This window comes from Anser anser (genome assembly GCF_964211835.1).
Source record: "Anser anser genome assembly, chromosome: 20".
Classification (NCBI taxonomy): Eukaryota; Metazoa; Chordata; class Aves; order Anseriformes; family Anatidae; genus Anser; species Anser anser.
Genome location: NC_139741.1, coordinates 4,741,586 through 4,769,253, shown reverse-complemented (window position 1 = coordinate 4,769,253; position 27,668 = coordinate 4,741,586). Strand labels below are relative to the sequence as shown.

The window sequence follows — 27,668 nt, the reverse complement described above, 5'->3', positions numbered from 1 at the left end:
AGTGAGATCAAAGGTTCAACAGCTGACGGTTGCCCTGAAGACCGCAGCCTGATGTGCTAGGCTCAGAGCTTGTATCCCCGACAGGAAATGCCGGAGCTGGGAAGCAGATGTGTGTACAAGATACTGCCGCAAAGTTAAACAGGAATTGATGAGACCCACTGCTGGACATGGCCGCTCTCAGCGCTTTGTGGGCCGCCACACACTTTTTGCAGAGTAAGTTATTGTGCTCGTTATTCCTTGTCATTTCGCCTGCCTGGAAAAAGGAAGTAGCGAAGATCTGAATGGCGGAACCCCCAAAGTGTTATTTATACCAAGCCTCTCGGATACGTATCCTGTTGGGTGCCCTGTTCTGCCATAGCCCGCAGCACAGCAGCGCTGTACACAACACCTGTGGGTGCTGGGGTGCCCGTAATGACACCTAACGATGCTGGGATGCCTGTAACAACACCTAAGGGTGCTGGGGTGCCCGTAACAACACGTAACCATGCTGGAATGCCCGTAATGACACCTAACGGTGCTGGGATGCCCGTAATGACACCTAAGGGTGCTGGGGTACCTGTAATGACACCTAAGGGTGCGGGGATGACCATAAGAACACCAAACCACGCTGGGGTGCCCGTAACCCCCCCTGGGGTTGGGGCTGGGTGCTGGGGGCAGCCAGGACAGGCCCCAGCTGCGCTTCCCTCCGGGCAGCCCTGCAGCAGAGCCACACTTGAACCCCTTATTGGCGCGCCAAGGCAGGAGACCACCCCGCGCCTCCCTCCTCCTCCAGCCTCGGCTCCGTTCGCAGCTCCCTGGCTCGCCTGTTTATTTCCGAGGGGGTTCTGCTCCAGCAGCACACGGCGCGGGGGGCACCGCTGGGCGCTGGGGCAGGGCCGGCCGGCCACATGCGGGGCCTTTTGGGCGGCCCGAAGGCTGCAGGGCCCCCCCAGACCCCCCCCAAGCCCTCCCCGCTCCCCCCCCCTCCGGCTCCTCCCGCAAGGGGGCGCCGCGGAGCCGCCGGGCGCCCCGCCCCCTCGCCGTGACGCTGCTCTCCCCTCCGCCCCTCATTGGCCAAGCTCCCCGCTCCCCCACCCCTCCGGCCCCAGCGGCGGCCGCTCATTGGCCGCGGGGGGGCGGAGCGACAGCACCGAGGCCCCGCCCCCTCCTCCACCTCCTCCTCCCGGCTCCGGAGCCGGGGCTGGGGTCGGGGCCGGGCCGGGCCGGGCGGCGGCGGCGGGGCCATGGCGGGCGCGGCGCGGGGGCTCGGCCGGGCGCTGCTGTGGGCGTCCTTCTCCGTGTGCCTGCTGCCGGACCCTGCCGGCGCCGCTCACATCAAGAAGGCGGAGGCGGCGGCGGCGGCGGCCGGCGGGGAGCTGCGCTACCTGCACGCGGCCGAGCTGGGCCAGGCGCTGCGGGAGCTGGCGGCCGAGGCCCCCCCGGGGCTGGCCCGGCTCTTCAGCATCGGCCGCTCGGTGGAAGGGAGGCCGCTGTGGGTGCTGCGCCTGACGGCCGGGCTGCCCGAGGCCCGGCAGGACGACGAGAAGGAGGAGGAGGAGGAGGAGGGGGATGAAGCCGGCGGGGAGGCCCTGCCCGGCCGGCCGCAGGTGAAGCTGGTGGGGAACATGCACGGGGACGAGCCCCTGGCCCGGCCGCTGCTGCTGCGCCTGGCCCGGGAGCTGGTGCGGGGCTGGGCCGCCGGGGACGAGCGGCTCGGCCGCCTGCTCAACACCACCGACGTGTACCTGCTGCCCAGCCTCAACCCCGACGGCTTCGAGCGCGCCCGCGAGGGCGACTGCGGCGGAGGAGGAGGAGGAGGCGAAGGGGCGGCGGGGGGCCGGGAGAACAGCCGCGGCCGGGACCTCAACCGCAGCTTCCCCGACCAGTTCGGGACCGCCCAGCCCGACCTGGAGCCCGTGCCCGAGGTGCGCGCCCTCATCGCCTGGATGCGGCGCAACAAGTGAGTGCGGCCCGGCCTCCTCCCGGAGGGAACCCCCCGGCCTCCCCTCGGCCTCCTCGGGCGGCCTCCGGACCTCCAGGAAGGGCAGAGCCCCCCGGCTGCATGGCCCGCAGGGTGCTGCCCCTGCCCTGTGCCCGCCTGCCTGGGCTCAGCCTCTGCGGCCCCCTGCATCGCCAGCCTCGGCCGGGGGCTGCTGCTCGCCCGCTCCTCTCCAGCCTGGCTGAGCTGCGGGTGCCCCCGCTGCTCCCTTTGTGCCTCCCTTTCTACCTGGAGGAAGGGGGCGAGGGCTGGGAGGCTGCTGAGCTGGGGAGGCAGAACTGTGGAGGCTGGCCCGGCAGGCTTCAGGCCTGGGCAGCCCCGCAGGGCTGGGTGCTGGCACGGCGCTCGCTCAGCAGGCATTGTTGGGTGCCGTGTCCGAGCCACGAAGCGCAGCGTGCACGGTTGTGCCGAGAAAGCCAGAGCGTGAGTGCGGTCAGCTGGGAGCAGTGCGCTGCAACAGGCTCTGCGCCCGCCCCGAAAAAGGGGCAGAGAAAAACCGAGCGTGGTGTGCTGGGGGCTGTTGGCCGGGTCTAAAGGAGATGTGCAATGTTTGGCATTGTACAGCATGCGCTCGATTGTGGGGAGCAAAGGTTTGTCTGAAGAATTATCTTTATTGAAACTTAGCAGGTGGCAGCACCCATTGGAATTGTTGCTTTAGAAGAACTTGTGAACTGCACCAGCAACTTGCCTGTCCTAAGGATCTGTTAGGACAGCTCTGGGACACCAGTGTGCGCTAGGAGCCCTCCAGATTTGGTTCAATTCAGAATTAGTTACAAGAGAAACCTTGCACGTTGTTAGTGTCACTTTGAAAATACCTTGTGCTGTCTCTATTCAATGATTTTGCAAGTGTTTGAGGTGAGATTTTCATGTAAGCCAGGCCAAAACATGAAGAAAGCCGTGCTTTGTGCGTCCCCCTGCCTGGCAGCACCAGGTATTGCCATTCCACTTGTTACGCTAACGTAGCCACTGATACTGGAGGGAATGGGTAAACAGAACTGTTTGATTTTAAAAAAAAAGAGATAGTGTTGCAATTCACGTGTCCTTTTTAAGCAAGGCAAAGGTATCGGTCATGTTGGCTCTGCTCAGAAACTGAATCATGTTTGGCTGAAAGAGGGGTAAAGCTCTTTTTGCCTTGATGCTGTATTTGGTGAAAAGAGGGAGAACAGAGACAATTACTCCTTTAATTCTGAGTGCCCGTGATCGAATTAAGGCGCGATGTAGGGCATGCCATGCTGTTGTACTTTCTGACTGAAGGTTTTAACAGCTCTGTCACTCGCACAGATTTTATTTATGCAAGTCAGTTCTGTTGTGCGTATCAGGCACTGCTCAGAGCTCGGCGGGGCGCTGTGCACATCGCACTGTGTCTGTCACGGAGTTTGAGGACTTTGTCTTAGGCTGGGGGAAGAAACTTGCTTCATCTCCAGTAATGCCAGATGTCGGTTTGGGGAGCGAATAAACCAGTCCTGACAGTTGGTTTATTGCAAAAATCTGCTGACGTCCCCGACGTGCTCCCACTTGGACATCGTTCAGATGCTCCAACAATCCTCTGTGCTGAGTTGGAGGCTGGCGTTGAAGTGAGGGGCTCTGTCTCCCGGAACAGTTTATCTTTTTGTCAAACAGTGGCCTCGGGGCTGGAGGAGCGCATATCTGTAACGTAACCTTGGTGTAGCTGCAGCTCAGCAGGAGTTCTCCCCGTGCAGAAGGGTCTGAGTGGTTCCTCTTCCAAACCTTGCTGCTGGGCAGCTCTTCCCGTGGGTCCTTTTCATCTACTTGATCCCAAAGGGGGGTTTGGAGGCTGCGAAGAGCTCGGTTTGGGTGGGAAGGCAGCAGGACGTCTGGTTGGAGGGCTGTAGCTGGCTTCTCGCTCGGTGTCGCAGTGACAACTCCATTCCTTCTCCTTCCCAACCCCAGGTTTCTGCTCTCTGGCAATCTTCACGGCGGCTCGGTGGTTGCAAGCTATCCCTACGATGACTCCCCCACGCACAGGCCCACGGGAGTCTACAGTAAATCAGCTGATGACGAAGTGTTCAAATATTTGGCGAAAGCTTACGCCTCACATCACCCCATCATGAGGACCGGCAAACCAAACTGCCCCGGCGAGGAGGGAGAGACCTTCCAAGACGGCATCACGAACGGCGCCCAGTGGTACGACGTAGAAGGTAAGCTGTGCCGGTGAATCGCTCTCACTGTCGGCTTGGGTCACGCCACAGAGCCTTAGAAACGGCTTCGTGCTTCCACTGAGAAGTGATATCCAAAACCGTGCTGATTATCAGCGAGGCAAGGAGGGTAGGTGAGGGGGTATTTTTAGCTTGGGATGTGTTCCAGCAGCTTGAAACGCCGTGAAGTGGCAACGCAGGCGCACCGGCGAGTGTTTGGTGAATCGCAGTTTGGGAGACGTTTGTAGGAAATAGATCCCTGCAAACTGGAGGGGCTCTTCCTGACCCCGCTCGGTGCTGGAGTTACCCTGCGCGGGGGAGGCTTCGTTTAACGAATGAGCTGTCATAAGATCTCAAGACAGTCAGTAAATTTTCATGATGATACAGGAAAGGGGAAACTGTTGCCAACACACTGCAAATCCAAACAGCATTAAACTGAAACCAATGTCAGTCTTCTGCGAGGTTTTTTTTAACCTTTAAACTTGCTATTTTGTAAATGATTTATAAAATAGCCTGCTGTAAAACCGTAGAATGGTGTAAATGCGTGTGCTAACCTAGCTCCTCTGCCTGGAAGTGGGGCGAGGAACTTGTCTGTGAAATGCTCCGCTGTCAGAGCTGTGCGGGGGCAGACAGCACGGGCAGTGTTTGCCCCTCCTTGCAGCAGGACCTAGAAGGGATCCCAAATCCAGTCTGCTGAGGCTCCCAGCAGAGCTCCTGCTCTCTCCACTGGGCAGCGGCACTGGGAGATGATGTGAGGAGAGCGAATTACCTCCAGTACCAGCAGGCCGCTTCTGCGTGGAAGTGGCTGGGCTGCTCTGTGTGCGTTGGTTTTGCTGCTGCTGAGATTTAAAGGCCGGTTTGTAGTGAGATGCTCTCGTGGAAAAGACTCCGTGAGCTAGCGGGAAGAGAAATCTTGGCTGCGTCAGTAGAAGAAGTTTCACCATTTCCATGCCCCCTCAGTGGAAGTTGTACAATCGCAGACTCACCAGCCAGCGAGGCAACCTCTGTGGTGAGGACAAAGCAAAAATCTTGCGTAATTGATATGGAGAAGTTGCACTGCTTTGCTGTGTCTGGGCTGCTCCGCTTTCCCTCCTGCTAGGGCTGAGGGATAATGGCAGGAGCGCTGAGCAAGCAGAGAAATCAAGCGTGGTTTATCCCTGACAGCTTACCGCCTAACGAATTCTGGAAGGATGGTGTCTTTCCAAGACATGGGTTTCGGAGCTGAGTCATCTGTCAGCCCTGACTCCGTGTTCCTTGGGAAGCGAGGAGCGCGCTCCGTTACCGGGCCTGAGCACATGGCAGCCGAGCTGGAAGAGGAAGTCCTTACTTCAGCAGCGGCTGAATCACTCCTGAAGATTTCACTGTTCAAACAAGACGCAGCGTTCAAACAAGATAGCTATTAGCGAGAAAGGAAAAAGCGCGTCTCCTTCCCTCCGCCCTGCCGGGCACACCGCTGCTGGTGTTTTACTGGCTCAAGGTTCACTTTGCTTCTGTGGAAAGTCCGGCGCGAGGAAGGTTTGTGCAATCTCGTGCATCTGCTTACGACGGAACAGGATATCCTGGATGATCTGTGCCGCCTTGTTTGCCGATAACAACAGCCACCAGAACGTCTCAGCCGATAGGGTTTTCAGCTGCAGCTCTGAGGGGGTTTCGCCTCTTCGCCAAACTGGGACAAGTGTGGTGTACTGGGAGCTTGTTCAAGAGCTTTCGGCCTCTGCTCCCCTGCCCGCAGAGCGAGTAGCACTTCTCACCGCAACGTTCACTTGTTCGTCCTCCTGCTCGAGTGTGAAACGCCCGCTGGTGCCAGCCTGCCCTGGGGAGGTGTGCTGGTGGCTGCCGCGAGCCTCTCGGGCTGCTTTTGCCTTGTCAGCTGGTGGGAGCTGAGCTTTGCTGCCTTCCTCCCGCAGGAAGCGGCAAGGTGTGAGCCGGAGACCGCTTCGCTCTGTGCTGCCGGCGCTGCGGTTTGCACCCTGTGCGATAGCCTCCAGCTTTCAGCCTCCGCGGAAACAAACCCTCGGGCTGTGACAAACCACAGCCTCGGTCTCGGTCCTGTCGGTACGGGGGGTTCACAGGCAGAGATTACAGAGAAAGCGTGCTGACACTAATCCGGAACGGAGTATTGCTGAGGTTGGCACCTGTGCTCTCTCTCCCCCAGGCCGTAATTTACATCTAGCTGCTGTTAGGAGGGTGCTGGCAGCCCTCGGAGCACGTCCCAGGCTGAAGCGTGACCCGCAGGAGCTGAGATCCAGGGAAGGAGCACGGGTGAACGAACAGCACAGAGGCCAGGGCGTGTGTTTGGGTGCTGTGTGAAATTCCTGGGTCGCTTCGGGGTTTTAGGCATTAACGGTTATTTTGGGCAGTGGATAGAGAGTCAGTTGTACGCAGACCGAGAGGCCTTCCCCGGTGACCGCAGAAATTCAATCTGTAGTGAAATGAGGGTGGGGAAGTCCCGGTGCCCTTGCGGGAGCTTTCGGGGCCGGGCTGAGCTCTGAGTGACAACCGGAGCCCGTGGGGAGAGGTGCAGGGCAAGCGCCTGTGGCTCGCAGGTCAGGTGGTGCCAGGAAAGACTGCAGGCTCCACGTGAACTACAGCCAGCGAAAACGAAGAAACGAGAACAAAATGTTTCAAACAGGTGGAAATTTTCTTGCCACGTTTTATCGCGTGAAATCAGACGTGCCGGAAAGCCCAACCGCTGCCGGCTTCGTTGTCCTGGAGCCACCGGTTCAGGCCGGCGCCGCTGCCAGACCCCATTAACTTCCATTTGGGTTTGCAAACAACCTCTCGTGTGTATCAGGCTGAGGTGGCAATGCGAAACCATCGGAGTCATTCTTAAGGTCAAGTGTTCACAGGGAAGTGTGGCTCCCTGCCACACGGCCCAGTTTGGCTCCTGCGTTCCAGCTGCTGCCGATAAGCACGCCCGTGCCGGGGACGCTGCTCGGAGGCTATCTCGGCGGTGCACACTCTCGCTCTTCCTTCCTTTTAACCTCCAGCGTGTTTAACCACTGAGTGGCCGGTTCAGATCAAGAAAATAATCGGGAATTTGGGCTGGTTTATGATCCGGGTGGTGCTTAGTGCAAGAAGAAAGGCCAGCTGTACGGAGGAGGCCATGAATTTAAACAAAAAAAAAAAAAAAAAACAAAAACAAAAAACCTGTGGGATGGACACGTTTGCCTTTATTTCCTAAAGAGCCCAATTCAGAGGGCGAAGTCAGCGTAACATTGAAGAGGGCATTTTGTGGGCAGCCTTGGGAGGCCTTCCCTTTACTTGCAGTCTCTTCCTAAAACATATTTCCCTTGCTGGTTTGAATCTCTGTGCCCAGGTGTTTGCGGTGTTCCTGGTGTCTCCCAGAAGGAATTTCTGGACATGGGAGTGCAGGATCCATGTGCATCCCCTACCTTGTGTTTGTGCCGTGGTTTCTAGCCCCGCTTCGGCTTCCCAGCAGCTTTTGGTGGCATCGGTCGGAGCGGTTAAAATGAGAACAGGGGGGTGCTTGTGGCAGCACTGCTGCGGGCTCTGGTTCCTGGGCATGGCAGAAGGCAACTGCGCAGTGTGAGCGGTGGTAGATATCAGCCGTGGTTTTCTGGGATGTGCACAGCAAGCTGCCCTTGTGTCTTCATGAAATTCCTCCTGTTAATTTTTCTTGAGACGAGTATCGGCTTGATGATTCAGGGGCCTGATGCCTCTCCTCACATCTCCCACGAGCCGCCGGGCAGCGCTGCGGGTGCTGCTGTGCTGCAGCTCCTGGGCTGGCCTGGGAAGACGCTGCCCTCCTTCCTGAGAGCCCCGGGAGGCTGCGGGGCTGTGCTGGGCTGTGTCGTGCAGCTGCTGGAGCTGCAGGCTGGGACCTCACCTCCTCTGAGTTTTAATGGCTGCAGACTACTGGACCAAAACCTTCCGCCTTTTTGGGGCTGCTGCTGGTTGCTTACGCTGCTCCCGTGCTTTGAGACAATCGGTTCTGTGCCAGGGTAAGCAACTTGTGCTGTGTTTTCAATCACGTTTCTAGCTTGCTTTGTGCCATCTGCTCTCTCCGCAGAGCTGACAGGAGCCTCTCTCTGCTGTGACTTAGCTCCGTGTCTCTTATCTGCTCATGTCTGCTCCAGCGGCAGCTGGAATTAGAGAGGTTTTGCACGGCGCACTTTGAAAATGGAGTCCTTCCAGGCTGGCCCGAAAGGCTTCTCCTGGCATCTGGTGTATTTATGGTATCTGGAGCTCCGGGATTGACTCGAGAGCAGCATTCTCCCGCCTGTCTGCCTGCTGTGGGGCTTGGCATGGAGCAGAGGCATGCCTGGCAGCGTGAACTGTGCAGGTCTGGGATCCTTGCTGAAGTGCAGTCCTGTTGCTTGAGGTGTGGGACAGAGCAGGGGAGAGGTTTGTTCTGGGCAGGACCCATCCTGCGCTGGGAGCGAGGGGTGAGCCCCGGTCCGGGAGCTGAAGTTTTACAAGGGCTAAAAGACACCCTGTGATTAAAAAAAAAAAAAAAAAGTGGAATAAATATAAGGAATTATCCAAGGTAACACCCAAACAGGTAGAATGTAAACACTTCGGTCTGACAGCCTCTACCCTGGGTGTGCCTTTCCTGCTCAGTTCCTTGAGCCTAGAGCTCTGCTCCTGCTGGGCCCTGTACAGGTCTCTGTACGCCTCCGGATCTCCTGCCCAGCCCGGAGAGGCTGTGCAGCTGGGATTTGGAAAAATACATAATTCCATATGCTGTAAAAATAACCGTCCTGCTCCGCAATGGGGCCATGTGAAGGCCAAATATGTGCAGTGGATGCAGTCCAAATTTTCGAGCATGTATTGGACTACTTTCTCCAAGAGACGGTTTTACCAAAATTGATGTACCAAGCTCTAATTTAGTCCGTTGCTGCTCTATTATGGGTGAGCATCTGTCCTAAATTTACTTGAATGGCAGTCGAAGCACTAAATATGCTGCTTAATGGCTCTGGTTTATGTATGGATGTTTTCAAATGCATTAGCGTCCTGCTAGGAGCAGATGGCTGCAGGCTGGCAAATTGTTTCACTCTGCGTGGCGTTTACTGGCGAGAGAGCAGCCTGCTGTGGACTACTTTTCTGAGCCTGGTAATAGGAGCCGAGTAAAACTGAGTACGTATCGGATTCACAGCCCTTGTTTCTCTAACCTCTTGGACTGAGCTCCAGAATTGTGAAGTCCTCAGACGCTCTCCGGCCCCTCGTGCAGGATAGAGAAGTCCCTTTCCCGACTGAATCTCAGCCTGTGCACAAGGTGCAGTGCTCTCTTTGCGCTGGACATTTGATTTGCTGTGATAAAAGCCTCCTGTTCCCTTACCAGCAGGCTCGCAGGAGAACCGAGAGGAACTGGGGTGTCTTTGGTCCGGCTCTGTCCCTCGGAGACCCCCGGGGGTCTGCTCTGCGCTGCTCGGCTCTGTGTCACCGGGCTGCCGTGGGGCTGTTTAACTCAGAAGAGCCGTCCCTGCCCTTTTGGATAGTGAGTGCTCCTGGCCACCGCGCTTACTGGGAGGCTGCTGTGCTTGGGAAGTGCTGCTGAGAGCTTTTCCTGGCCGTGCGTTATCCCAGCCCCTGCGAATGCCAGGGCGTGTGTTTGCATTGCCGCATCGATCCGGTTAACCGGCCAGCACCCTGGAGGGTCCCTCCTTTGTCATGGAGCTTGTGAATGATTAGGAAGCTGTTCAGACAAAGCGGTGAGGTTATTTAGCATAGCACCCGTGTAGTTCTTTGGGCAAAACAAAGCCTGGGAGTACTAGGTGTGCATTTTTTACAGACTTGCCTGCTGGGATCCCGCAGGCTGGTGGCACGACCCAGGCTGCTTTCTGGTTTCCTTCCTTCTGAAGTTCCTAGCTGGCAGCAGGCTTCTGCAGGGCAAGCACGTAGCTGTTCTGTGGCAGGTGGCCTTGGGAGTGCCAGTTTGGCTTCCTCTTCTGATCCAGAAGAGAGCTGGGCCCCTCTGGGCTGCCCCTTGGCCGTGGTGGGAGCCGTGGGCTGCGGTGGGGAGGGCTCTGGGCTGCGTGGTCCTGGGGCTGCTGGGCGCTTGGGATGGAGCCAGCTGGGCAGCGGTGGCCGAGGCTGTGGCATGCCAGCCTGCCCGGAGTGTGGCCGTACAAGGTTGTGTGACCCAGAGGATGTAATCGGTATGCGTAAACTTGGAGCCGTGTGCCTTTTCCATGTGGGCACAGCCGCCTGATTTGCTGTGGGAATGGTCCTCTTGTGTGGCTGCAGTCACGTGCCGGGGTTTGTCGGGGTGACTCTGGAACCTGTTCCACAGGCTTGCGGTGGTTTTCACTATCGAAAGCTCCCAGGAATGTTTAAAGGGTTGAATATTTGCAGTCTTCAGCAGCGTGCTGGAGTCCGAGCTCCAGATTGTGGGTGCTGATACCCAGAGACCTGGAGTCCTGCTGGTGCGTGATTCATCCCTGCTCACAAAACGGATTCATTTGCTGAGGGCTGAACGTAACCTTCAGTAAATGAGGGCATGGCACTTGCTAGGACAAGGTGACATTTTTTATTTGCAGCAGTACCTGTGGTTTCCCTGAAAGGCAAGAATAAGCAGGTAAGGTTAATACTGTGAAACAGCTCTGTGCACTCCTGTTTTCTGGTACGCTTAGCAGCAAGCTATCAAGCTGCCCCCAGGTGCTGCAATGTTACTTAAATTACTGGAGACGGCTGCCTTCAGGAGGAAATGGGGCAGGAGGCTGGTGACATGGCTCCAGAGCTTGGGGAAGAGGTGGACAAGTCTGCGTCCTGGTCTGCTCATGCAGGACCTGGCTGTTGCAGGGCCACGGCAGTCCTCAGAGGTGAGGGAAGGTGTCGCTGCCCTCCCAGATCCACAGGACAGTTTGCTGAAGGGGACTTGCGGCTATTAGCTGCGTGCTGTCACCCAGGGCCTCTGTCAGACTCTCTGCAAGTGCTGCTCTAAATAGCAAGCAAACGGAGATCCTCAGAGACAGAGCTGGAGGAAAAGACCAGGCTGAGGAAGCAGAGAAAGGGAAGTATTTCTTTCATCTCGCCTCTAGTTTTGCTAAGAGTTTTTGGGAGAACAGTTGTGTGGTCCTTGAACATGATTTCTGGGAAATCCAGATAGTATGAAGGTAATGTCTGGCAGATGTCTTTGCTGTGGAATGAACCCACAAAGTGCTGAGCTGCTGAGTTCAGCTGGCAGCAGTAAGATGAAGGGATGGTCTACAGCTGATCTGAATGGCCCAGTGTGGTGGTTACTGGGAGAAAGAGAGCTCTGTCTGCCCCAGCGCAGGCTTTCAGCAGGATCTGATCTGACTTTTCTTCTTAGGTTGTTCGCTCTGGGGCTCCGGCAGCAGCTCGGTGAGATGCCCTAGAGGGCTGAACGACAGGCAGAATGTGGGTCCTGCGGGGGGATGGATGTCTGTGCATTGCTCTCGTGACGTGTCTCTGCCTAACTTCCTCAGGGGGGATGCAGGACTACAACTACGTGTGGGCCAACTGCTTCGAGATCACCTTGGAGCTGTCCTGCTGCAAATACCCGCCGACCTCCGAGCTTCAGCAGGAGTGGGAAAACAACCGGGAGTCTCTCCTTACTTTCATTGAGAAGGTAGTGGGGGCTGAGACGGGGTGTGGGGGCTACATCTGTGAAAGCCCTGCGTCCCCGGCGGGCTGAGAGCACTGCGTTCGGATGCTCTGGTAGCTTAGCTCGCTGCCTGCGGTAACACAGCTGCTGCAGTTGCTGTGTGGAGGTCAGAGGCTACAAAGCTGCTGTTTATCTCTGTGGTTCTGCCACAGTTCCCACATCCTCAGCGACAGCAGAGCTCCTCTGAGAGGGGCCTCGTGGGGCGCAGTGGGATGCAGAGAGGCTGAGAAATGCAGGTGTTGCTACGTAATGCAGAGTACCTGTATGGCCTCAGTGCCTTCAGTCTCAGGTCTCCAAAGCCACGCAGCTGAGACCCTGGCTCACAGATCCGTCTTCCAGGCTTTTTTCCACATGCCCATGTGTGGGTTGGGTAGGGGACAGTTCAGGCTGGGAAGGGAGGCAGCTGCGCTTCGTCCCTCAGTATGGCCTGCAACCCTGCTGTGTTCACACTATTCTGTGCCCATGCCGATGAATGAGAGGATTTGCTAGGGAGGATCAGTTCTGAAAAGCTGCTGCCTTCCCAGTGCATGCTGAAATTCCCGTCCTTGCTATCTGGCCAAGCACTGTCTGAACCTTGGGCTTGTCTCTGCTTGGCAGCTGTCCTGCTCTGCTCTTTTGGGGATGGGAGGGAAGGGGATTGCGGGGTGAGGATGCGGTTGCACTGATGTTTCGTGTCTTCAGCCAGGCCCTTGCGTTGTTTTCCTCAGGTCCACATCGGTGTGAAAGGCTTTGTCAGGGATGCGATCACCGGGGCTGGCTTGGAGAACGCGACCATTGTCGTTGCCGGCATCGCTCATAACATCACGGCGGGCAAATTTGGTGACTACCACCGACTGCTCGTGCCTGGGACCTACAACGTGACCGCAGTTGTGATGGGGTAACGTCTCTGTGGCAGCCAGTGTCTGCACTGCAGACTGCTTTTCTTACTTTACGTGATTTCTTCCCCAGGAGCGTCTTGTGTGTGTTTAGGGGGCTTGGCTGGAAGCTGCAGCAGTAAAGGACTCTGTGATGGGTTACAGCTGCAGCTGTGTTTATTCACCCCATGCCCTGCTGCAGTGGGGAGCTGCTGGGTGCACAGCACTTCTGTCACCTTTGTTTGACTGCTTATATCGACCTCGTCTTACTTCTGGGCAAAAGGAGAGAAAGGAGTAGGGTCACCCCAGTAAGAGTCTGCGTTGTCTCAAGTCTGGGTGTAAACATGTCACTTGCAGCTAGCTACCCCTGTGATGCACCCGTGGCTTCTTCCCCATAAACAGGAACTTGTGCCTCTGACACAGCAAGGGCAGCAGCATAGTTGGGTCTGGTGGCAGTGGGATGAGCCCCATCGGGTTGTTTGCTGGTCAATCTCTCCCCTAGTCCAACATCCCGGTGTGTTCAGGCTGGGAGGAAGAAGCTGGAGAGAGCTGGAGAGCGTGGAGTGGAGGTTAAGAGGCTGCAGAGCCTCCTTGCTGAAGCCAGCTCTTTTTTTTTTTCCCCCCACAGTTACGCGCCAGTGACCAAAGAGAACGTTGAGGTGAAGGAGGGAGATGCAACAGTAGTGGATTTCTCCTTGCAGCCAACCGTGGTGGCACCAGACCCTAACCTCACGCAGTTCACCGCAACGCCTGCTCCTCTCTCCACCGTCACGCCCTCTGTTGCGCAGGCAGAGCCCCCGGGCACAACCTCTCTCCACCGAGCAGTCCAACCCATGGACTTTCGCCACCATCACTTCTCGGACATGGAGATCTTCCTGCGGCGGTACGCCAACGAGTACCCCAGCATCACCCGTCTCTACTCTGTGGGCAAGTCGGTGGAGCTGCGGGAGCTCTACGTCATGGAGATCTCAGACAACCCCGGCGTCCATGAAGCAGGTAACGCTGCAAATTCTCTCTAGCAAGGCACAAATGCAAGCGACAGACCCTTTGCTTTGGGGTGTGGGAAGGGCAGGAAGGGACGTAGAGCTGGCATCTGTCTGAAGAGAAACTGAGTTCCTCCTCACAGCGTGCTTTTTCAGAAGACCAGGCGCAGCGGGTCTGCTGTGAGTTAAGGAGCATTCCTGGGGACATCTGCATTGGTGGTGGGGCTCTGGGAACAGAAGGACCAAGGGTTCTCCCTGCAGCAGTGTTTGTCCTTTTTGGTGGTGTGATTGCAGAAGGGTATGTTTAAAGTAAATGCCCCCTAGCCTGCAGAAAGGCCTGAGAGTGCAATGCTCAGGGTGATGAAATGTCTCCAAGCGTTACTGTGGTGGTTATAATTGTCTCTTTGGCGTGGCTGTTTGCCTGCAGGTGAGCCAGAGTTCAAGTATATTGGTAACATGCATGGGAATGAAGTTGTGGGGCGAGAGCTGCTCCTGAACCTCATCGAGTACCTCTGCAAGAACTTCGGCACGGATCCTGAAGTGACTGACTTGGTCCGGAGCACGCGGATCCACATCATGCCGTCCATGAACCCAGACGGCTACGAGAAGTCCCAGGAAGGTAGTGCTGCCTGCGCTGAAACACCTGGGGGGTTTTAGCTCTGAGAACAAGAGTTGGGGCTCATGGTACTTCTGAGAAACCTTGCTGGAGAAGTGCTTTCTGCCCAGGGAGGACGGGAAGGGACTTGGGGTGTGCTGTGGAATGAGTGGGCAGACCCCGCGTCGCAGGAAGTGGGTGGTTGGCTGCTTCTTGAAGTGGTCGGAAAGAGCTCTTCCGCTTCAGCAATGCTGTGTGCTACCCCTGTTTGGGTCCCCTTATGGTTTGTGGCTATCCCAAGGGTTATTAAAAATAAAGACATTCCTTTGACACAGCTCATACTTGCTGTGCTTTGGTCCATGCTCTTAGTAACATGTGATGTGGGAGCCAGGCAGTCTGCAGAGCACTTGTCCAAGGATAACACAGACTTTTATCATGATGTTGAAATTGGCAAAAACATTCAGGGAAGTTCTTAAAACTGCATGGCTTGTGCAGACTGATAGAACAAAGGCTGTCCAGAACAGTTTTCTGGAATTAGAGCTCTACGTGGGTTTAACAAAGAACTTGTCCAGCTGGTTTGAGAAGGTGAGCTCTGAGGTTTCTGTGGTCGTGACACCCAGCTGCTGGGATTGTTCGTGGTTCGCTGCCTTCCTGCTAGCTGTGGCCTGGACACCTTCGGGCACTCTCACTGGGGGAAAGTGTGGGTGTCCTGTCACTGTGGGCTGCAGGAAGCCAGCACTGTTGTGCTCTCTGCTGGTTTTTGCTAATTGATAGTGTGAAGATCTTCAGCAATAGGACACAGCCTCCACAGTGAAGGGGGAACTTGTATGGGGCACCAGGCTGAACGTGTGTTTCATTTTCAGGAGACAGAGGAGGCACCGTTGGCAGAAATAACAGCAACAACTATGACCTGAACCGGAACTTCCCGGATCAGTTCTTCCAGGTGACAGACCCTCCGCAGCCAGAAACGCTCGCTGTCATGAGCTGGTTGAAGACTTACCCATTCGTGCTCTCAGCAAACCTGCATGGAGGTACGTCAGCCAGCCAGGCTGCTTCCTCAGCACTGAGGTTTGAGGGATGGGGTTTGCAGAGAGATCCCCACTGCAATCGAGGCATGAACAGAGCAGGTCGAGCAGAGAGCTCGCAGTCCTAAGTGTAATTGAAGTGGCAGGAGCAAAGGCAGTCAGGTTCCTGCACCAGGGATGAGGCCATTTCCAAAGGACCTATAGAAAAAAAAAGAGTAAACCAAATCTACTGTTAGTAGGTTGGAGTTCACACTGCTGGAAGCTGGATCAGAAGCTGGGAACAGGCTGAAAGCCATGTCCCCGAGCATGTTTGTAGGGAGCTGAAGAGGCTGCTGGGAGGATCAGCCCCGCTTCTCTGAAGGGAGCACGTGCCCTGGGCAGTAGCTCGCACACTGCCTGCTAAGGGATGGGGCAGGTGGGATGGGCTTTCCTGTCAGCAGCTGGTTCTGTGAATGTGGTAATGCTGTGGCTGCTAGAGGCTTTGTAGTACTTATAAATTGAAGGGAAGGAGATGTAATCCTGAGGCTTCCCTGTCTTGAATTGCGTGGCGGAGCTATGAAATTTGCTGTAATTTAATTATCTTTTTAGAGTGATCTAAATTAAGTGTCTGTCTTACAGCTTACTCCCTAATTCCCCAGACGGTTTGTTGTAGCTGTGGTAACTTGCAGGTGCTTGCTTTGTGCTAGCACGTCTCATTTTGTCGTGCAGAGGTACCCTGCGTGGGTAAGAGCTGGCAGTTCTCCAGCAGCGGTGGTGTCTGGGTTCCCACAGTACCGTTAGTACAGCTTGCCTAGGAAAAGCCAGAGATGTCATAATCTGCTTGCCGTAAATTCCGGAAGGCTGAAAAGCTACAGCAGTTGGGCCAAGGGCGCTGTGTGTGTTTTAAGAAATGTATTCCTTTGCTTTCTCTCCTCTGTGAAAGGGATTATTAGGAGGTTGTGCTCATCCCCCCTGCATGTAAGAGCCAAAGCTTTGATGTGTCGTGGCTGGGGCTCACCTTCCTTGTTGGGTGTGGTCTTATCTTTTCCTGTGCTTTTGTTGTCTCTTCTGTCCACTGGTGTTAATGCTACGTGTTTAATGCCAAGTCTTGAGAAACAGGAGACTTGGTCCCTGGCACTCTTCAGAGGAAAAGAAAAACTTATCCTCTTAGGCTGAGGGAATCAGATGAAAAGCATGCAAGTTCAAGTCAAATCTTGTCTCCCCTGCAGGTTCTCTGGTGGTTAATTACCCCTTTGATGACGATGAACAAGGAATAGCCATATACAGTAAATCCCCAGACGATGCTGTGTTTCAGCAGCTGGCACTTTCCTACTCCAAGGTAAAGCTCTAATGGGAAAACAGCTCATCCTGCTAGGGTAATTCCTGATGCTGTCATGAGCCCTTTGAGCAGGCACCCACATGTGCAGACTCCTCGGGTCACAGCAGAAGGGTCCTGTGGGACGCTCTCTTTCCATGCGTGGATGGCCAGTGTGCTCTGCCTGCAGGCACTGTAGGAGAGCTCTGTGCAGACACGGGGCCCATAGCGGTGGGTTACACACACACGTGTGCTGAAGGGTGCTAGAAAATGCTGTATGTGCACCAGGAGGAGAGTGAGGATGTCTGAGTTGTGTTTGGGTGTGGGACAGTCTGCTGGTGCTGCAGCTGTACAAATGCACACCTGCTTGAAAGCTCTGTTTGGTAACACTGAGCGTGTGACTAATGTTGGGACAGAAGTGCCAGTGGCTGTAGAGTACAGGCTGAGCTCCACGTGTCACGTCTTTTGTTTCAGGAAAACAAAAAGATGTATCAGGGAAGCCCCTGTAAGGATATGTACCCCACAGAGTACTTCCCACATGGCATCACAAACGGGGCCCAGTGGTACAACGTTCCAGGTAAAGTCAACCTTAAGTCTCTCGTTTATCTCCAAGTTAATGCGTGTGCAGCTTAAAGAATTTAGTTTCATCAATCACAAACTCTGCGTTGGTCAGTCCAGATTGTGGGAATTTGGGTTTCTTTTGTAACCTCTTAAATAATGTACCCAGATTAAATCATTCCGGAGGGAAGGAATTTATAGTGTAGTATTTCTGGCTAGCCAGCAGTATGAAAGGCATTTACAAGAAGGCTGGTTATCAGTCTGCTATTTTGACATCCCCTTGAAGGATGAATCTTGCCCTGTGTAAAAGCCTTTTCACTTCAGTATAAAGTGCATGCTGTTAGATACTAGAGAAAGATGAAATACTGATTTTTAATCTTTTTTTGAGCTGTGGTACAACTCTGCCTTCAGGAGACCTTGTCAAAACTTTTCTTGCATTCCTGTTGTAGGTGGGATGCAGGACTGGAATTACTTAAATACAAACTGCTTTGAAGTGACCATTGAGCTGGGCTGTGTGAAATACCCAAAAGCGGAGGAGCTGCCGAAGTACTGGGAGCAGAACCGTAGATCTCTCCTCCAGTTCATTAAACAGGTGAGCCAATTTGATGCCCAAGCACATGCGTGAGCTGCCTCTTGGGGTCTGGATTGGACATGCCAGAATAAACGGGTTGGTCTGTACACTGAGGCAAGTGCTGCTTCCTGGCCAGACTAGGTCCCTGCTCCACAGAAATCCTTCCCATCCAAGCACGCCTCGATTCCCCCTCTCCCTTCCTCAACATACCAAAAAAATCTGTATGGAAACAGCAGCCAGGTGATGCAGGTGTGAGCACTTTATTTAGCAATACCTCCCTTCTCCCTAGGCTAGTGGCCCTTACGTGCCATTTCCAGCTGGGTCACGGCTGGTGGTAGTGCTGTGCACCTGGGGCATGCAAACAAAGGCGTGGAGCAGAGCGTACTGTGGTGGCATCATGAGCCAAACAATTGCCCATTGTACTCAGGTGATCTTTGTCCATGCCAGCTGCTGGCGGGCTTAACCTGAGCCCTCTTGGGACATGCTGCTCCTCTGGAAACGCGGAGCCTCCCGGGGAGCTGGGGGGGTCTGGGTGTCAGCGCTCCCGCCGTGGCGTGTGGGGTGGGGGCAGAGCGAGGGCTGGCTCTGAGCAGGGCTCCGGGTCTGTGCTCAGGTTCACCGCGGCATCTGGGGATTTGTGCTGGATGCCACGGACGGAAGGGGCATTCTCAACGCCACCATCAGCGTTGCCGACATCAACCACCCCGTGACCACCTACAAGGACGGAGACTACTGGCGCCTCTTGGTCCAGGGGACGTACAAAGTCACAGCATCTGCCCGAGGGTGAGCATGTCTCTGCACAGGGAACAAACAGTTGCACGATTGCCACAGCGCACTCCTGATTTTTCCCAGTCAAGAGTTAACAAAATCGTGCTACTCTGGTGTCAGGGACTGTTAATCTGGTGACAGTGCAGAGTACAGATCTTCCCTTGTTTGGAGGTGGTGCGGTGAAGTAGTTGATAACCTGATGTCTTGAGGGGAAATTCTCATGCAGGCAGCTGCCCGCAGAAATTACTTCAACAGCTGCCAAAACCTTGTTGCTCTTTGGGTTAAAGCTGCCTGACTTCTTGTCCTGCCAGTCTGCCACGTAACCCTGCAACACCTGAGCCAAAAGCAGCTCAGTGCCATGCAGGGCTCTGAGCTGCTCCCTGTCCTCCTGCCATTTCTCTGTCCCTTTTGAAGTGTTCTTGCTGCTTGCTTTTATGCTGCTTGCTTCTTTTGGCTAGAGAGCAGTCCCACGTTGAGTGCCTAGTCAGGAAGGGGGATGGCTTGGTGTGTGAAGCTTCGGCCCCTGACATCTCCTTGTGCCTTCTCTTCCTGGGCAGGTATGATCCAGTCACTAAGACCGTGGAAGTCGACAGCAAAGGTGGGGTGCAGGTCAACTTCACTCTTTCACGGACAGATGCCAAAGCGGAAGAGGGGAAGGTGCCGGTCCTGAACACCCCAGACACCAGCGACCCCAACGAGAAGGAGTTTGAGACTCTGATCAAGGATCTGTCTGCTGAAAACGGCCTGGAGCGCCTCCTGCTTGCCTCGTCGGGGAAAGTCTCTCCTTACCGATACCGCCCCTACAAGGACCTCTCTGAGTTCCTCCGAGGCCTCTATCTGAACTACCCGCACATCACAAATCTCACCAGGTGAAAACTCAAAGCAGCAACGCTCAGCTCCTCCCTGAGCAGCAGCAGTCTGTGGCAGGGAAGTAGTGAAATAATGAGCTGTGAGCGCAGTGCAGAGGTGGGGAGCTTGTTTCTGCCCGTCCCTGTGGTGCCTGAGTTCAGAGGAGCCCCGCGTGTAAGGGCATGGTGGCAGATCATGGGCTACAGGGACCTGCAGACCACATCCCTGTGTTTTTTCCTGAGACCTCATTTTACTGACAAACCCAGGGTGCTGTCGGCTACCCAGCTGCCTGGGACTAGTGATATTCCCAGCATTGATACCCCAGGTATCTGCAAACAGTTGTTTCATGTTTTCTATTTCCTCCCTTTTCCAAATCCTTTATGACATCTACCCTGCTAAAGAGTTCCCAGCAAAAGCGTTCAAATTTGGCTTACAAGCCTTAGAATTAGAGTATCTTGAGTTGGAAGGGGCCCATGAGGATCATCAAATCCAATGGCTTTTTAAACTATCTGCCTTCAGATTTTAATTAATAGCGTGAGATGTTTGAGTTAATGTGCTCTGAGCCAAGGTCTCTGCCCCCCTGCAGGTGACCAGCTGTCTCTTGTCCTCTGCTCACCTTTGTGACCTGCAGCACTTACCCTCTGTCAGTGTTAAAAGGCATAAATCCGGTCTCTTTGTCCCCGGGACCCTGATTGCTTGTTGTCACCAGGCACAATGTGCTCATGTGCTGTCCCTGCTGGTGCCAAGGCTGCCTTTCTGCTCTGTAGCCTCTATTGTCCTTCCAGTTGCATCAGCCCCGATTGTGTTCCCTGCTTTGCCTGCATTTAGTTTGCTAACTTAAAGGCACGACTGTAGCAACGACTTCTACTGGAAATAGGCCTGCTTTTGTCCTTGAAACTGGGTGCTTTCTAAATTAGTTTGATGTCCAGATGTATCCTGCACTGACTGGGGAGAGGGGAGGAAAAACAAAACAGAAGGAAAAAAACAAACACGCAGGAAGCACAGAGGCATTTAGCTATTCTACATCTAGAGTGATGTTGTAGGCTATATAGAGAAATATGGAGCGTTGGGTGTCCTGTTCACCTCTACCTGGGTGCTTTTTCACACAGATGTTTGTGTTCAGACTGATGTTCACAGTGGATGTGGTTCGGTGCTGCTGCAAGTCTTCTTTTTGTGATGTGGCTGAGTTTTGTGTGTCACTTGTGGTCTAGGCAGCAGTTCCTTTCCGCACCGGCACTTCTCGTAAGGCCAGGCCAGGGGAGCAGCTCTGTTCCTGAGCTGACGCTCTGGTTTCTCATCTCTTGGCAGCCTGGGTCAGAGTGTTGAGTTCCGTCAGATCTGGTCCCTTGAGATCTCCAACAAGCCCAACCAGTCCGAGCCTGAGGAGCCCAAGATCCGCTTCGTTGCTGGTATTCATGGAAACGCCCCCGTTGGTACGGAGCTGCTCCTGGCACTGGCAGAATTTCTTTGCATGAACTACAAGAAGAACGCTGCTGTTACAAAGGTGAGGAGCTGATGTGAGGGGATGATGGTCTTGGCACCCTCCAATTATATCCTGAGAAGACAGTGCTCATCGAGAGAGACCTGTCCCATTAATACTGGCTTGCAGGTTGCAGTGGTCCCATGCACAAAGGGGAGGCCTTGTGAGATCCATGGGGCCAGTGGGAACCACTGAAATCAATATAAGCAGCTGTTCCTAGGATAAGAGCGAGGTAAATGAGGTGTAGAGAAAACGAGGCCCACTAATTGTACTTTATGTGCTGTTTCCCCCTGCTTTTTTCAGCTGATTGACCGAACGCGGATTGTGATTGTGCCTTCCCTGAATCCAGATGGACGTGAGATAGCGCAGGAGAGAGGCTGCACCTCGAAGATAGGCCACACGAATGCTCATGGCAGAGATCTGGACACAGACTTCACAAGTAAAGCAAACTAACTAACGCAAGCTGATGTGTGGTGTCCCTGTAGAAATGCAGGCTGCGCTAGAAACCTGCTAGCCTCTGTAGGGTTGGGTGTAGTCATTTGGTTACAGGGTCTGCCTGTAAAAAGAGCAGCATTCCCGCCTCAGAGCTGAAGCAGCGCAGCTGCTGGGAAGCTTCCAAAGCTTGAATACTCCTTACAGATGATAACTGTCAGTCCTTTATTTGAAAAGGAGAAGATGAAGCAGAGTTGTTTAGGAATAGTCCAGAGATCAGACAATACTTAATATTTTTTCCTGTTAGTTGATTTCTTTCAACCCTAAGTTCCTGAAAAATGTTCTCTACTCATGCTCCCTGGGAACGGTCTCCTTTTTTCACGCTCTTATGGTTTCTATTTAACTGCATGGTGTATCTGCAGAGCTCTGTATTAATGCTATCCCCACCCTTCCTGGAAAGGAAGTGTTCTCTCTGGCCAGGTTTGGCTGGGATCATCCCCCAAGTACTTTCTTCCAATAGTGGCAGTTCAGTGACAGTAAAAGAAAGTAAACACCCATGAAACACCCTCTGTATCACAAAAGTAAATAGCTTGGGGAAATAGCGATGTATTATTTGTTTAGCTTTGCAGATGAATTCCACCCATGGGTAGTGTGGACTAGGTGCTTCATTTAATGTTTCAGGTGCAATCTGCTGAAATCTAACAAATATATTTAAAGTAAGCAGCAGACAATTTCAGCCATAAACAAAGTAAATGCTTCTGGCCTCTGAAATAGCAGGAGAAACTGTTGTTAATTCCCTTTTCTATTTCTTGTTTTCATTTCCAGGCAATTACTCCTGGTACTCAGGGACACGAGAGCCTGAGACCAAAGCCATCATAGAGAACTTGATACTGAAACAGGATTTCAGCCTCTCTGTTGCACTAGATGGTGGATCTCTGCTTGTCACTTACCCGTTTGATAAGCCGGCACAGACAGGTATGACTGACTCCTCCAGGGTCTTGCATGCGCAGCTAGCCTCTGGCTAGCCATGTGACTGCACGGTGTAAGAGCTTGTCCTCTTGGTGTTCTCCCACTGGTGGTATCCTGTAGCCTCCCTTTGTATTCAGCCCTTTATTTCTAGAGAATAACTGAAAGTCTGTAAAACAAAGCTGAAAATCCTCACAGGATTCAGCTAGGGATTGAAAAATTTATTATTATTTCCATTTTTACAACAGTATATCAGCTTTTCCTTTGCCAAAACCAATATAAGGCCTGCTTATGTTACCACCACTCAATGTCAGAGGATATCCAGAATCCCCCAGAAACAACGTGTGTGACTGTTTAATACAGGATCGTGGGGTTAGAATAAGAATCTGTTCTCCCAGTGAATAGGAGTCGCACTCCCAATGTCTCACCTTTCTGTTTGTAGTGGAGAACAAAGAAACACTGAAGCATTTGGCATCTGTGTATGCAAACAACCATCCATTGATGCATTTGGGCCAGCCAGGCTGTCCAAATAAGTCAGGTATGTTTGGTTCAATCCTTTAACCCCCTGCTTGTGCAGTACTCTTCTAGGAGCAGATATGTCTGATAGCTGTATTCTTGCTCTCACAGATGAGAATATTCCTGGGGGTGTGATCCGTGGCTCTGAATGGCACAGTCACCTGGGAAGTATGAAGGTAATTTGTCACAGCACACCGCTTGCCATTGTTGCAGATACAGCTTTGAATGAGCATTAAAAAGCATATTTGTTCTGTCTGGGCAAAGCTTAGCCACCTCTAACTGCACTTGGGAAAACTTAAGTACCACCTTCGTTAATTGTGTGGGATTTTTCTTTTATTTGTTTTTCTCTCCAGGATTTCAGTGTTACGTTTGGTCATTGTCCTGAGATCACAGTTTATACCAGCTGCTGCTACTTCCCCAGCGCAGGGCAGCTCCCTGGCTTGTGGGCAGACCACAGGAAGTCCCTGCTTAGCATGCTCGTGGAGGTGAGCCACAGTCCGGGGGAAGAAATTCTGGCAAGGATTGAAGGCAGTGGGATGGGTGAGGAAGGGGAGAGGAAGAGAGCGGTGTGGAGATTGCTTGTGTTTTTATTGGTGCCTTGTTAATTAGAGACTAATGTAGGCTGAATGAGGAATGGATTGAAAAGAGGCATCAAGTGACCAGGAAATGTGTTGACATGGAAGTTAAACTGCTGTGTTGTTTTGCCTTCTAGTGGGCTGAGCAGTGCTTACAATATTGTGCAGTCTTATTTCTTAAGGGGGAGGGCGTTAGGAAAGCCCTATATTTTGAGGGGAAGAATAAGGTCCTGTTTTAGGTAACAAATAGGCCATACTCTTGGATCTGAACGTGAAGTGTTTGAAACGTTTTATTTCAGGTTCACAAGGGAGTCCACGGATTTGTCCAGGACAAGAGTGGCAAGGCAATTTCTAAAGCTACCATTGTCCTTAATGAAGGCTTGAGGGTCTATAGTAAAGAAGGTGGCTATTTCCATGTGCTCTTGGCTCCTGGTTTGCATAACATCAATGCTATAGCTGACGGGTACCAACAGAAGCATATGAAGGTATGTGCCTTGATCAGAGATCTTCTCTCCCCTCCCTGTCTTGTGAGGACACTGCTCATACTTGGGCTCTGCCTCGTTGGCTGTGTTTAGCTGCTGGTTGTGTGCCCACGTTAGCTGTTATACCTTGTTATAACAGATGGAGAAGAATTTCCCAGCATGGCAGAATTGTTTTGGGCAGTAGCCTTTCCTTACATCACACTTGTCTTTGACATCTGCCTGATTTTCCCTGATTGTCAAATACCTCTTTTCTCTGGCCACCTAACAGAGACGTAAGCTCTGAGATGCTCTGAATTCTCACATCTCTCTCTCTGCAGGTCTTGGTACGCCACGATGCACCCAGCTCTGTGTTCATTGTATTTGACATGGAAAACAGGATATTTGGTCTGCCTCGGGAGCTGGTCGTAACTGTTGCAGGTAAAGTTCCAGTCACAGCCTCGAGCCGTGCCTTCTGGGCTGGTTCATCCTGATGATCACCCTTCTCTTTTCACTGAGCTGGAAAGTCACCTCCTGCTTTCCCTTCTGAACATAAGCTTGTCCTTGCAGACTGGTCCAACATCCCTTGGATCTAGTGGTGCTGGGCTAGCAGATAAGAGGGAGGGAGGGAGGGGAGAGTATTGCAGGGGCCTGAAAGGGGCTTGAGATGACTGGAATGGGGAGAGCCTGATTGTGCATATAGCTGGGACCTAGCAGATCTTGGATCTTCCCCAAGTTTTTTTTGAGTGGTGTGACACTTGGTAAGCACTAAGGGATTTTTAGTGCTCGGAAAGCACCTCTCTTGCATGCTTTGTCTTTACTGTGTCCGTGCTCCTTGCTCCTGGGCCACAGAAGTGAGGAAAATGGCTGTATTTTGTAGGAGGGAAGAGAGATTCTGAGAAACGTGGAATCTTCTTGGGTGAGGAACGTGGAATTAACTTCAGTGCCCTCTCTCTGGCAGGTGCAAGTATGTCTGCTCTGGTCCTCACTGCCTGTATCATCTGGTGCGTCTGCTCAATCAAGTCCAACAGACACAAAGACGGCTTCCACCGCCTCCGGCAGCACCACGACGATTATGAGGATGAAATCCGCATGATGTCCACTGGCTCAAAGAAATCCCTTTTGAGCCACGAATTCCAGGATGAAACAGACACTGAAGAAGAAACATTATACTCCAGCAAACACTGACACCTCCCAGACAGGAAAGGAGGTTCCCATGGACCAGCCCCGGTGGGAGGGGGGGGATGATCCCTGTGGTTCAGTTTTGAAACATTAACTTGCAGGATTGTGTCCTTCAGAAACGTGGGTGGCAGCTCCTGACTTCCCTCTGCTGTTTGCTCTGTTTCTACGTACGTGCAAATCAGTGGGTGTTAGGGGCTGTGTTTGGGTTAAGGATAAGGCTTATGATTTTAGGTCAAGGTTTGGATGTTTTCACATCACATTGTTCGAAAGGTAACTTAACAGGGTGGCCAGCAGAGTTCCCAGCACTTCCCCAGCATCTCAACACAGTGAGCAGATGGTGGGGAAGTGCCCCAAGACCTGCATGGGGTCATAGTTGCAACACTCCAAAGTGGTTTCTCTACCTGTTTTGATTTCATTTTTCTTACTCTGTACGTGGTGGAAGCCAGATCCATCGCTGACTCCACGTTCCGCAGAGCAGCCCTTGGAAATAGACTGCACCTGGTTCTCAGCTGCTCCCTTGGAGCTTTTCCCCACCTTGAGATGCTGTGGCCTGCTCTTCTCTGCAGTGGTTGTGGAGCTTCTCTAATGCATTGCTAGTTCCAAGCAGGGTCTTGGCATGCTGAAATCTGGGGGAGATGACATCCATTCTTGATGTGAACTGGAGAAAGGAGCTAAATGTCAGAGCTTCAGTGAACTCTGACCAAGTTCAACAGCTTGCCAGCTCTGAAGAACTGCTGTTCCTGACTTCTGGGGAAGAAATTCTGTCCCCATCACCCCTGGTTGCTTCTTATTTGTGTGGACTTGGCTTTTGGAGTCTCACCTTAGTGTTACAGCAGCACAGTGTCTGAAAGCGCAACTGGAGATTATTCTAAGCAAATGGATAAAACTGATTGTGGTGGATGCTGTAGAAAATTACTAGTAATTGACTCCACTTTTGCTCAAGTCCACCTCTGTTCAGGTGGAAACAGTGAAACCTGGCCACTGCTTTGAGCCTTACTGGAACAGCAGAGAGTGGCCATAGGGGAGCCTGTGGCCCAACTTGTCATTGTCCAGCTAATACCATTTAGTGATCAGAGTGCTTTGAACACCTCTCGTCAAGCTCTGGCAATGGCAGGCATCAAATTAGCCTGCTGGCCTGGCTCTGTTGTGCTGCTCCAGCGTCCCTGAAGTGTGTAGCAAGAGCTCCACCTGCTTGTGTGTCTGCTGCTGCGGGGGCCTGGTGCAAGGCGTGAGGAAGGGCTGAAGAGCAGTGCTGAAGAAGGGAAAAGCAGCCAAATTCTGTTCTGTAGCACTTGGCAAGAAGGTGGGAAGAGGAGCTGCACTGTGCATCCTCAAGATGTGCTGGATTTGTGGGGAATAGAAGGGATGCCCAGAAGGGCAGGATGCCTGAAACATGATTTCCAAAGCCTTTATCTATAAGTTTCTGAAATTCTTGTGCTTTCTGGGCAGAAGTTTGGGGTTAGAATATAGGCACTTATTTTCTTGCTGCTGGTTCTTTTTTATTTTATTTTTTTTTTCCTCTGGGGTGCAGGAGCCAAGCACTGCAGCACCGCCTTGGACATACACTTTGCCCTGATTTGATTCTCTTCTCCAGCAGCCCAGGTAGCTCTGTTCGTGAACCTGCACGGGGTATCTCCGGAGTGTGTTTGCACCCAAATGTATGACGGGGTCTCCTCTGGAGGAGCAGAGCAACAGCTTCCCTATCAGAGGCTGCTGGGCCTTATCTCGTAAGGACCTCTGGGGGTGGTCAATTCCCCTCCAGAACCGTGTCTGTGGCCTCGCTGATCGTCTCGGCAGCTGGCTGCTGGTTTTGTGCAGCTACCTGGAAGGATGAGGATAGCGCTTGGACAGCAGCATACCTTCTTCCCTCTTTTAGGGGCTGTTATGGGGCAAGAAGCATGTTCTGAGATCGGTCTGGGGCGGTGGGCTGGGATGAGGCTGAGCATTTGCCATGCTCCTGTCCCATATCACTGCGCTTTGAAGGAGCCCCTCGCTGTCTCTGTTCTGCCTGGTCCCATCTCCCAGCGGTCTGGTCCTGGGCTGTGACTTTTCCCCAGGTACTGGGCTGTGGCACACCAGCAGTAATGCTGCCAAATCTCCAACCTTTTCCTGCTTCTGCGGGCTCTAACAAGAGCCGCGGTTGGGTTTTATATTAAAGTTGATTTTTCAAATGGCTCTGAGAGCTCTGTTTGGGGCAGTGTTTTCTAGCAGCAGGCGACGGACAGAGCTGTCCTTACATCGTCCCACTAGCAATAAGTCTCATCAGGACTGGGTGTGCGCGAGCTCCCCGGGGAGTGTGGTCGGTGCCTCTTTTAAAGCTGAGTGGGGTTGGGTCGTTTTGTAAAGGGGAGCTTTTCCTAGGCCGTGGGCCCCGCCAGGGTGCGTAGCTCTTACTGGCGGCAGGGCAGGAGGAGCCCCCGCAGCCTCCCCATTGCCCTCTGTCCGTCTGTCTGTCCGTCCGAGGGCGAGGAGCTGCTTCCCCACACCTGTCACCTGTGCCTTTGGTGTTCATTTGTTTGCACGAGGGCCTCAGCGCGGCCATTCCCTGGAGCAGAAGCCGCCCTGTGAGGCGAGGCCGCGCAGCTGCCTAGAGCAGGGCCTCTTCCTCGTTTATTTTTTTTTGTGTGTGTTTGTTTTTTTTTTTAAAACCTGTATACTGAGCTCCAATAATCTGTATAAAACCTATTTTGACGCCCAGCAGCGTCCTCTCGTTCTTCCTTTGCCTCAAAACGACCGTGAAGGGGGGGGGGGGGGGGAGAAGAAGCTGGGGCTTGGGGGACAGGGCAGGGGGCTGGGGGAGAGGCTGGGGCCTGACGGGGGTCAGGGGCTGGGGCCTG

General features: G+C 53.5%; 1 protein-coding gene across 1 annotated transcript; it reads left to right on the top strand.

The window, feature by feature from the left end:
- The first annotated feature begins 1,153 nt into the window (after window positions 1-1,153).
- Window positions 1,154-27,528, top strand: CPD (carboxypeptidase D). Its single transcript, XM_083806418.1, has 21 exons — window positions 1,154-1,939; window positions 3,890-4,137; window positions 11,547-11,689; window positions 12,433-12,602; window positions 13,208-13,575; window positions 13,990-14,181; window positions 15,021-15,188; window positions 16,391-16,500; window positions 16,951-17,053; window positions 17,484-17,626; window positions 18,219-18,388; window positions 18,931-19,242; window positions 20,531-20,726; window positions 21,006-21,141; window positions 21,960-22,109; window positions 22,543-22,638; window positions 22,728-22,792; window positions 22,970-23,101; window positions 23,491-23,676; window positions 23,991-24,090; window positions 24,611-27,528. The coding sequence occupies exons 1-21, from the start codon at window positions 1,224-1,226 to the stop codon at window positions 24,835-24,837; spliced, it is 4,131 nt and encodes a 1,376-aa protein (XP_083662544.1). The 5' UTR covers window positions 1,154-1,223; the 3' UTR covers window positions 24,838-27,528.
- Window positions 27,529-27,668: the final 140 nt, after the last annotated feature.

Bases quoted from the DNA above. Each gene is read 5' to 3' on its own strand.
- CPD (XM_083806418.1), top strand. From the start codon at position 1,224: ATGGCGGGCGCGGCGCGGGGGCTCGGCCGGGCGCTGCTGTGGGCGTCC. The intron at 1,940-3,889 runs GTGAGTGCGGCC...TCCCAACCCCAG, and splicing joins GCCTGGATGCGGCGCAACAA to GTTTCTGCTCTCTGGCAATC. The intron at 23,102-23,490 runs GTGAGCCACAGT...GTTTTATTTCAG, and splicing joins TGCTTAGCATGCTCGTGGAG to GTTCACAAGGGAGTCCACGG.